The sequence below is a fragment of the Ceratina calcarata genome, unplaced genomic scaffold, assembly GCF_001652005.2.
Source record: "Ceratina calcarata isolate Rehan_Ccalc_2016 unplaced genomic scaffold, ASM165200v1 scaffold363, whole genome shotgun sequence".
NCBI classification, from domain to species: domain Eukaryota; kingdom Metazoa; phylum Arthropoda; class Insecta; order Hymenoptera; family Apidae; genus Ceratina; species Ceratina calcarata.
This window is the reverse complement of record NW_017159355.1, coordinates 53,492-65,443: the sequence shown is the minus strand read 5'-3', so window position 1 is coordinate 65,443 and position 11,952 is coordinate 53,492. Positions and strand designations below refer to the sequence as shown.

General features: G+C 36.5%; 1 protein-coding gene across 1 annotated transcript; it reads right to left on the bottom strand.

The window, feature by feature from the left end:
* Positions 1-7,222: 7,222 nt before the first annotated feature.
* Positions 7,223-10,758, bottom strand: LOC113464419 (uncharacterized). The gene is given in 4 exon segments (XM_026814013.1): positions 7,223-8,078; positions 8,645-8,903; positions 9,492-9,697; positions 10,568-10,758. Coding segments are annotated over 4 exon segments (687 nt in total). The 5' UTR covers positions 10,586-10,758; the 3' UTR covers positions 7,223-7,874.
* Positions 10,759-11,952: the final 1,194 nt, after the last annotated feature.

Here is an 11,952-nt window from a genome sequence, read left to right as displayed (position 1 = left end):
AAAGATAAATGTGTAGTACAGAATATAAAATAACAATCCATAATCTGTAGCAAAATAATTATTCGTGAAGAATTCACACGTTAAATAAATTCTTTTACATTTGAAAAAAATATAATAGCAGGAACAATAAGAAGATGAATTCGAAATTTAACTGCAGATGCATTGTTTCGGCATTCATGCAAATGTTGATGACACTCGTTCGTATATAACTGACGAGGCAACGGTTTCACCTATGCCACACCTCGCGACGACGAAATGTGTCACCTAAAAGTGACAAATTTCTCCGACCATTCTGGAACAATCGCGATAGTGCTGCCTAGCTCTCTTGGCTTTTAGCTTTGACCTTTCGCATGACGCCTTACTGGCGCTTTTAATGTTACCAGGTATGAATTGAGAAAACAGCAAACACGTAATGACTTCAGCGCTAAAAGACATTGTAAAATCTACATGAAGGACATAATTTTTCTATCAATATTTGATGGAACAAACTTTAACAACATGTACAGTGCTGTTCACTTGAATNGTTTGTATTCCTTATAAAGTAACAGATTTTTGTTTAACGTGAAATATTTCGGTTTCATTGAACCGCTACAATTTTTCTCTTTCCTCTCGTTGAAACGAATCTTGCATGACCGATCAGGTAGCGAAATCGAGCGGACGATTGAATTTCGAAAACGAATTCATTTACTTCCCCGGTGAAACGGGAAGCGATTAATTTGCCTCGTACAAGCGATCAACTTCATTCGTCCTACCAGAAATTCGTCGGTCCACGTTTGAACTCTGTTATCGATTTCCGAAAACCGGCGAATTCATACGGGAACACGAAGGTGAATAAAATGAGCGTGGGAAGCGATAAAGAGAGCGCGGAATTTCAAATTACCGGCGGAATCGTTGCATCCGCACCTGAGACGAAGGAACGAGATATCGGAACACGTGCCACGCACAGGAGCAACCGGCGAAACAATGGGTGAATTGAAAACGGCAGCAGCGTCACAACGAGAAACGAAAGAGTGCGACAGAAAAATAGAAAGAGAGAGAGAGAGAGAGAGAGAGGAATAATCAATGAAGGGAAGAGCGTAATCTTCAGTAACGCAATAAGTGCTTCGTTAAAATGAAAAAAAACCTGCAATAAAGTGCTTCGAAAATAAACCAAAAAAAGTAAAGTAAAATCGTAGTTGAGTATCGGAAGAGTTAAGGGGAGAAGAAGAGCGAAGCGTTATCGTTTAAGGCAAACCTAAGATTAATTAATTATTACGTACACGCGTCGCGCATCGAGAATACAAAACGAGAATAAGAAGAAAGTTGAATAAAGCACGTGTAGTAGGGACAAAAAGAGACGAATAAGAGAAAAAAAAAAGTAAAGGAGATAACAAAATAATGTGTGTTTGTATGTTTCTATGTTTATATAATCCCCGCGTGTGAGAGCGAGGCCGTAGAAGATTTATTAAGACGCACAAACGATTAAAACAACAGACGATTTAAAAAAAAAAAATGGAGAATGAGAGTGGGAATAAAAATGGGGAGTGATGAATTAAATTCGGGTGGAGGTGAATCGTGGGTGTAATGCGAGTGAATTTGTGACGTCGCGTCGTTTCGGCGCATGCAAGCGGAGTCAGGTGCGTGTTTGATGTAACAACGATCGAGCGAGCCATTATGTCCGCTGTAAACGTGTCCCGTTACGTTGACATGGCTTGTTACGCGTGTAGTCGATTGATCTTGGGCTACGTTCGTCGGAAAATGCATACATTTTATCTACGTGGCTGATAGAACGATGTTCCGATGCGGAGAGATGTTTCTGAACGCCGAACAAGTATATCGCAGTTTGATAGCCACTGCCGTAGAAATTGTGACCGTAAAATAGGTAGAGTAAATTTAGAGAGATAGCAGGAAGTGAGTTTGGGATCATGGGTAGTTTCAATTCATTTCATCGAGCGTTACTATTAGAATATTCTTTTCCTAATGACGATCGGAAATTTACTTTCTGAGATCTACTCGTGTAAATGAAATTATTTGTAAAATAGTTGGTTAATGCAATTTATGAGAAGCAATAAAAATATGTTATTCTATACGATTAAGGGGTACAAAATATTATATGATTCTATTTAAAGCATTTATAAATTGCGAAGCTGCTTTTCTCACTGTACAACGAAATTTGAGACGATGCTCCCAAACCCACAAATAATAAATGTTGTCCATTTATTGTTTATTCCTCTAAGTTCGTTTCAAACCGGCGCAGATATTAATACTGTATATAATTGTACATAGCATGACAGACATCATGTTCACTAATTCTTGAATGATAATGTACCTGTTTTCAATTAAATATTTATCTCTCTAGATTTACTGCCTCTGTTAAATAATATTAAGAGCAATTTTCTATATTTTCATTCACTATATTTTTAAGAACAACAGAATCAGTTATATTGTAACAAATATAATTTGCATTTACTAATTTCTTTGATTATCAATATAATTTACTAGCAATTTTTCGAAATGGATTATTTTCAAACGGGTAAGTTAGATCTAATAATAATTATTATTAAAACGTGAGGAAATAAAGAAGATATTTATGTATAAGAATCATAATGAACATTTTATTTTACAAACTAGGACACGTTGCTCGGAGGTTTGGTCTCAAGCTTGTGCAGTTCGCTGCTGGAACTATCGATTAATCAGAATCAAATACGTAGAAATTATCACCACATTGAAAACAAATAAAAAGGCCTGTTCGAGCTGCAAATCTGTAGTCGCTTCTACAATCTCTTGAGGTGTCGTATAATCTTCTGATCTCGATATTTAATCGCTTAGGAAAAAAGAATCCAACTTCTTCTCGATCCACTTCGATCGAATAGTGTCACTGTCGAGAGCATAGTGTCGTGTAATGTACAGTTTCTATGACAATACGTAAATGGTAGAGATCTCGAAGAATCCAATTTCGTCGTGGTCGTAGAACGCGACGCACGGTTATGGACGTATTTACATATTGACGCGCTTATATTTTTATATATGTATAGTACGAGAATAAAATTGTAAAATAGTATCGATATAAAGAGACGTTGTACATAAGGGACAGTATTACGTATAACTATCGCTGTGTGGTGCATAATCGTGTATCTAGCGTTTCGGAATTTTCAACGCACGTAGATCACCACTGCATTTTATCGTTATCTTTATTTCTTCAATCGCACGGTTCTAATTACTTTGCTGACAAATCACTTCAATTCCTCGACTGGCTTTTTTTTTATAATTATTTCAACGAATTTCTTAGAATAAAGTAGAGAGACAGTAATTTTTTATTTCCTTGAATATATTGAGTACAATTGATGAAGTACGTTTTCTTGAATGGCGAAATCAATAACCATAGTACTACTGCCGTTGAATGAGTTGGTGACTGTTTCGTCTAAATTTCCATAGGCTTGTCATTGGCTCTCAGATAAAGTATCAGACGATTTATTCAACAGATATCGCCAGTCAAAGAGTTAATATTGACCGCAGTTACCGAGACGGTCGATCTTGATAGTATCAGTAGTAGCGGACTGTACTAGTCAGACGGACATCGCTCCGAGTCGGCGTGTGCTTCCACTATAATTCTACTATTCAACGGTGTTAATTTGCGTCATATTTTCATATAAATGGGAATGAGAATAATTCGGAGAAAGAAATACAATTTGTAACACTTTACATTATTTGATATCAATATTACTTACTGTATTATATAATATAAATTACTTTCCGATGTAAAAGTCATTAGATTTTTCTATGTTTTGTCCAAATCGAGTGAGTATTATATTAATAAAAAACGTGTACACTAGATCATTAGAATTAAGTTTCTAATTTCAGATTTCATTGTCTTTCCTTTGTATACGAAATAAGGGGATAAATAATTACACTGTTTTAAAATTCTATACACGATTATCATTTCATGAATGCTGCACGAGAGTCTATGTTCGAATGACGTCAAACGAAATTGATGTTCCATTTATCACGATAACATCTAATATCCCATTCCTCTTAATACCGATGGTACATTCATTTCAGGGAACACTTTATTCACTGTTTACACGTTTTCTTTCAGTAGAACTCTCAGAGGAGAATACACGTTCCAGCAGTACGCGATATCCATCATCTCTTTCATATACGTATATTAATTATATTCGCTGTTCTGCTCTATATTCTCTCGCGGCCGATTCGCATTCAGTGGAACCGCGTAAAGAAAAGCGAAGATTAATTATCGTACGAGTTGAAACGATCTTCGACGAAACTTCATTGTTACTTTGTAGCTATATTCTCTTTCAATTATCACGCGCGTGCTCTCTACTCGCTCGCTTCCAAAAGAGACACTTTGATCTTTCACCGTGAAAATAATAATCGCCCAGTACGACACTTTCGGGAGAGACAATGTCAGGTATTTGGATATTCTGGAATTATGACGTCGCGTAATGAGGGATCGTCAGAGCGCGGCGGGATACGCGTTTCACGTGTCCTGGTTCCACGGATCTCGTCGATATTGGCATGAAACCAGCTGAGCGGCGAACGTCTGGCTTGATTTTAGACCGAGTTATTTACATACGAATGAAGACCCGAACCGAACGTATTTGCCAAACAGTTTTTTTTTTTTTTCTCTCTCTCTCGTTTTGTTCCTGTACGTACGCTCGATATTTTCGACGTCTGCAAACCGATTGCACAGTATGTCGCGCATAATGCGAATCGGAACAGTCGGCTAGCTAATTCATGGCACGCGTGTCGAACCGTTAATTGTTTCACCGATAATACCTGCTTCCGCGCAATACGTTTTGAATGTAATTAACGCTCGGAACCGATCTCGGTTTTTCCCCCCAGCCGAGTGATTAGAGAATCGGTGAAACGAGCCGCGCAAAGCGTTTGAAACTGTCGAATTATACGTTTCGTAGTTCAGTTCAGCTTGTCGTGATTTTTGCTTCACTATAATTGAACCGTAGCAATTCTTGAAATAATATAAACAGTTCTTTGTACATTCACTTTGTGTGAAAATACAAAGTCGAAGTTTCAGTTGATCGAACGCTTTGGTGGTTGGGAGGAGGGTGGAATCATAGTCTGCTTTCACGTGACAAAGTGATTTTACAGAGGCAAGATAGAAGCAGCCGCAACTATTCGCGGCGAGAACAGTTGTTTTAATCTCAGTCGGGGGCAACAAGAAGGCATCGATAATGCGTATCAAGTGTCAGGTCTTAGTTCATCCTTTGTGTGCTTTGTTCACCGACGTCGACGTCCCTGATCGATTTTCGATTATCACCGTTTCCGCGATGAATATTCCTAAAGAGATTGGCGTGAATCGATGAGAATGATTACAGAACGCGATGAAAAGGGTTTACGCGAGAACGAGCCGAACCCAGAACGTTTCTTGAGTCAATGTTTTGTTAAAATTACCCTTATTATTCAATGTGAAATCTCTATTCTTAAACAATTTCATTCGTTCTTAATTCGTGATGAAATACTAATCAACTTTCATTTCTATAAATTATCTAATTTATGCAATTTGTTAATCATATCATCGTTACGACAGCTTCGCAATCGTGTTAAAATTTCGCTTTCAATTATCCACACGAAACAAGGAAATTTTATTAACAACGTCGGACTGGACCCTTTGAATTATAAAATTCATTTCGCTTCGGTGCAATCAGCTCGATTTTAATTGTTTATTATCAGTATTAACAACAAGCAGACGCATTGACCGTACTGTGTCGATCACAATAAAAGAGAAGCTTGTCATTACAATTATAACACGTCTCGTCTTTGATAAAAATAATTACATATTATTTTACGATTTTACAACAAAAGAAATCATTTTATTTTCGTGTGTACTTTTTAAAAGAAGGAACAAACTCCGATCTATACGATCATTAGTTTACTCTTTGCTTCAATTTCTAGTCAGATCCGTTTCTAACAAGATTTGTCCCTTCTTTACGTCAGAATTCCATGTCGTAAAGGGATCTTCTGAAAAGTACTTCCTCCGCAACAAAATCTTATTTTCCGACGAAACGTAGCGGTCCTGTAACGTAGAGAGCGTCTTCGTCGGCGTTGTGTTCAGCGCTGTCGGTGGAACGGCGAGCGCGCAGTATGCTAAGTTAATGGGAACACAAACGAAAAAGGTCGAGTTAGAACAGACGGGGAGTTCTCGCACGAGAGAATGCACGAGAACAAGGATATAAAACGAAGGGAAAAAAGGAAACTAAACAATGGCGAATGACAAAAATAGCACTGTATATTATTACAATTATTTATTATTGCGACATGTTCGTTGACTGTTATGTTAGAAATAAAAAGTACATTTAGATACTGGCTGGAAATGTCTTCGCAACGATCCCTAAAAATCTGTCACTTCTCTCTATTGTGTTTCCCGCCACTCCGTCGTTGCTTTTGCTACCCCTATCGTTTCATCTCGCAGCCCTTTTCGTTCCTTGTAGCCGGCGGTACAACGAAGTGGATGAGCGAGGACACTCGAGCCGGAAGGAAAGCGGAACGAGAGACGAGGGATGCGACGTGACTCGTGGCCCGCCTGGTACGAAACAATATTTGCTGTTTCTTCATCGTCCGGGCCACTCGAGAACGATTTCTCGAGACTCGAGTGCCCGATCGTTGGTATTAGATTCAGTTGCGAGAACGACTGGCGCATCTATTTCGACGAATAAGAGCGAGGAAGAATAGGAATGGGAAAGTAGGAGAGATCAGCCGTTAATGTTGTGACGTGTATACCTTCAACCAATTTGTTTTCCTTGGTCTCATTGTTAGAAACAGATTCATTTTAAATAATTATTTTTGTAATACATTGATTAATGAATTTCGTTTATCAAATATATAAGGAAAATTAACAGATTCAAAATAAATATTTCTCTTGCTCTTTGTACATTCAAACCTGTTCCTGTTCATTCCAGGCATTCTGTGAAATGGGAAAATTAAAGAGCTTTGTCTTCTATACAAGTCAATATTGCAATGAAAAGTCTTTTCTACTAGACGTACGAATTAAAAAAAAAAAAGGAACAGAAAGGAACTTTTTTATTGAACACACCACTACGGTGTTGCTTTTTACTAGCAGATGAGAATGTACAGTAAAAATTTAAGAAGTATAATTTTAGTGAAGCTACGATGGTAAAATGTAATGTATATTGTTTAAAAATAAAACTACTGAAAACGATTTATTAATTTAAAAAAATAGAAATTATTAATAACATGTTAGTATAAAACTTTTGATAAAGTATCTTATAATACATTTCAATTAAATGTGTTCATTGCGTTTTGTGGTCGTTTGCCATAGCACTGTGCTATTTCTATTTTTCCCTCGTTCATTGTCAAAGCCTTTTTTTTCTGATGCAAGACAAAGCAGCGTTTAATCAAACAAGGATCGCGTTTTTGTTCCCCTTTTTTTAAAACAATGCTCAATGGAAAAAGCAGTATGACGAAAGAATCGATAGTACTGTTTAATCAAACCCGTTCTACTCTTTATATGTATTATTCATTTGGTAGCTATTAACTGATGAACAATCGAAGATAAGAGCTGAACTCAAAACAAATTTCGTTCGTTGTTTTTCGCAACCCAGATAATTTTATTGTCAGCTGAAACAATAACAGAATACACAATGCAGTAAAATAAGTTGAATCCTTTCAATATGTTTCGTTGACAAAAATCAATGGACGAGTGGTGCATAAATACATATCTACTAGAAGATATAAAGCACATGGTACCAAATGTTACCTTCAGATCTCAAAGGAAATAAATAAAGTTCATTGTAAATAAATGTAAAAGACAATCTTTAGAAAACACAATTTTATTTTAATAACTCTTTACAAAAACGATTTAAATATTATTTTAGTATTCATTAGATACTGCTTCTAGAAGTCTAAAATGGTTGATATTGATTCTGGAAATTATTCTTAAATCTTGCAGAAGTCCAGTTTTGGATTGTCGGTTGGTGCATTCTTGAATTCTCATTATACATTTCTGGCAGTGCGCTAGTATTCGATATATCCATAATTCGTATGCTTTTGTCGCTGTCCGATCTCGATATTTGAATGTGCAATTTTGGACTTTCTCCCTTGCTCATCTACAACGTTAAAAACACTAACAAAATATACAAGGTTATAAATATAAAATAGGTTCACATTATAATTGCTAATGTTACAATGACAAAATGTAAACGGGACGAAATTATTCATTGAATAAATTATCACTTAATCGAATTATTCGTGTTATGCCCTACAATCCAATGAACGCATAATTATTATCAACTATTGGTAGCTGCATTGCGTTCGCTGTAGATCCTTTCATCATGTTAATACATCTACACGAAATTGCATAATTGCAATTCGGCAGTGGAATTTCGGATTACGTTGCGGTATGTCTGTTCCGTTAGCTGAGAATGCATTACAATTTAATTTAAATTCAGTTCATCATGCGCGTTATTGTGTCACGTATACGTGAAAGGAATTTCTTGAATAAATGAAATTTCGAAGCACGTTGTTACCAAACATTGTTTAATAGGACATTGCATATGCCTACGATTCCAAGCATGATATAACCATAACTAAATAGTATACAAATTTCAATTCTTTAAAAAGGGAACTTTCTCGCTTCATTTCATATCTTTCGATCAAACATAATGTCACTTACCTTTATCTGCACTTTTTTATTATTAACGTTAACCGTCCTTGATTCAAAATCATCCTCGTCATCAATATAATCTTCACTGTTGTACGTAGGCATGGATATACTTCCGTACTTTCTCTTTCTTTTCATATAATTATGCTCGTATTTCTTTTCAGCTTTCGGTAATTGTATGACTATAGTATATGGATTACTTTCAACGCGATCATCAGAATCGTCTCTCGTCGCCCCTGGACCATATCTGTAATTTCAATTTTCTGCATCGCTTAATTTTCGTAACGATTTTACTTGTTAACTGCGAGTTATAATATAAATCCTGTTGGTATACATTGTACTAAACGTGGTCCGGTTTTCGATCCAATTACCAAAAACGAGCTGTTCCGAGTCGAGTTGAATTTAAATCAATTTGAAAGCCACTAGCGCGATCTTGTAATTAAATTTAACGCTAAAATCAAAATTTCTACTCTCCTGTCTCCGTTCCCCTTTCTCTCTCCCCTTGTTTTGCATAACATTTAGTCTATAACGTTATACTGCCAAAGAGGTTTACTCTTTTGAAAAATATGACTCATGGTTCAAAGACTGATTAATAACAAAAATTATTACGATCATTAATTGTATAATTTTTATAGTTAAAAGTAACGAATATGAATGATTCGTAGTATAAATTTAAAAAAATTATGTTAACATTGAAAGGGAAACGAAATTGCATGGTATGTGATAACACGAGAACAGGAAGTATCATCTGAAGTATATGCGATTGTGTATAGAAGTTAATGTTAATGTATTTAAATTAGAGTAATTCTAACGGTGGTTTTCGGCTAAGTTTCATATCGCGGAATATAATAGTCTGCACCTGTAATAACTCGGTCTACCGGAATAATGGTCTCCCGGCGGTATCCTCTTAGAATGGTAGAACTTCGATGATTTGTGACCTGCGTACCACCGAGGTCGCCGCAATGGCCTGCGTTGATAGTACTTGTACGGCCTGATCGCTTTGTAAGCGTCACCGATTTCAACGATCTCCAGCAGCGACGCGATAAGTATAACTAGAAGACAGTGCTAGTGAAGAGGTAAATAAGATTAAAATTATTGAAAATGACTTGAGAAGATGATCGAACGAAAGGGTTGCATGCAAGTGCATGAATTTTAGTTTGAGAAAATAGTTAACAAGAATTTCTAGTATCCTGATGTTTAATTTATAATGCTATTATGCAAGCAATTCGTCACCTGATTTCTAATCGCAGTTCATTAGAAGTAAAAGTTACTATTTACGATAGGTTCATTACTTTTTATTACCTATAATTACATGAAAATTGTAGAATGATTTATTACTCTTTAAACATGCATCATTAGGTTTTGAAGACATTGCTTATCGTCTTTCGATAGACGATGGTTCTATCTCTTTAAAATGATGTGATATATCGAGTGTCGTAACTCTTCCGTTTCGCTATCAGAACGAAGCTTGCGAACAGTGACTTCAGGTGAAATATCGATAATCTTTGATGCGCGTATCTATTTCGAAATCAAACAGTGTCGTAACAATGTGGTATGATAAGCCGATGGTATCAGGTCCGAGAGGAATCGGTGCTTCGTGATATATACTCCGGAGACATGTGACATGATGAAAAGGACAGGGGATAGAGATACGCGTGTGGGTACGTGTACATAATTGGAAGATATTCTTCCCATGCTCTTCATTCCTTCCATTCGTTTTCTGAATGGTCTTTGTAAATCCCACAATGCCAGGAGTTCCATTTTGTTCTCCATTTTGAAATAGACACAATGAAAATTTTAGAAACAGTATAATCGAATCGAAATTGTAAATAATTGTTAGACTACTTTATTATGTGACATCAAATTACGTTGTAAAATGAAGGGATTTAAATAAAATGTTGAATAAAATTCTATATAATAAATTATAATACTCACACGTGCAAGTATATTCATGTCCCAAATCCTATAATTTCACACTTTATCCAATGACTTATTTTTTCATTGGCTCGTTTAAGATGCTCAGTAGCATAAGTCGATAGCACAATTACAGCACTTGATCACTTTCAAAATTCACATAATTCACAATATTCCAAATCGGAATTATAATCATGCACTTGTATGTTCAACTGTCGATGACAGTTGTCGATGATACCGTTAACGGTGCAATGTTCACACGACTTGAAAGTCCGTGTCTCTTAAACTCTCTTTTATATTTCGTCCCACTCTGACCGTGAGAGAAAATTTTACTAGGACACGACTATCTTCCGTCGCCGAGGAAGTCCCTTTTTTATCTGCACTAAATCTCTAGCGACACGGCCGAGAATTATAGCCTCCGTCTCCGTTAATGAAACGATACACGGAAAACTTTTTTTTCTGGTAGACCCAGTTATCTCGTCTAGTCTACCCAGTCAGGTGGAACTGAAAACTATTCTGTAATTTCTATTTTTTCCATTTCTCCTTTTTAAATTGATTGTTGCATTGGGAATCAGAAATTCTCAAGATGACTGTGAGATTCACACTAATAGGTTGAAACGAAAGTTGATGCGAAGAGTGTGAGATATGTGAAGAGATGAGAATCTGTAATTTCTTCGTGTTTGCATAACTGAATCGTTATGCAGAATCTTCCATTAAAGGTAGCTTTCCATTGTTCAATCCATCATTGCGAGTTGCCCATTCAACAGTTTATTGTCACCGAGGATCCCATTGTTAACAATTTTCTATTGTCTCGTTGGTAGAGTGTGAGGCAGAACGTTCGCAAATGAACTTCGGAATCCGTTAACTTAATAAGTACGTTTCAATTGACAATTCGAACTATTAAGCGAAATTATATTTTTCATCTTACATCCTGAAAGCCTGAATATCCGACAAGGATTTAAACGTTTCCTCGAGTGAAGTAGTTTTTCCTCCTTCAAAGCATCATTTCCTGCTCCTTCTAGTCGGCGATTGATTATTTAAGCTCGCCTCGCCAAATTATTATCCTGGTAAAAGCCCCGCTGCATGCTGCAGCGTCGTTCTAACGGATGAAACAGGATAAGCCTGAGTCGAAGAGAACCGTTTTCATTTCCGGTATCTGCTCCCGCCTTCGCGATTTTACGAAGACCGACTTTAATACCGAGAAACTGCACGCGGATAATAAAAGGATCAGCCGGAACTAGGACGACGCCGGTGCCAAAAAGTTTGATGGGCCCCGGAGAATTAAACATACCATATTCCCGTAGGGAAATCCAAAAAGCGTTATACTAATCTCTGTGCGTTACAGCAGTTTTTAATTACATACACATGTATATTAATAGCATTAAAGTATTATTATAATTGATAAG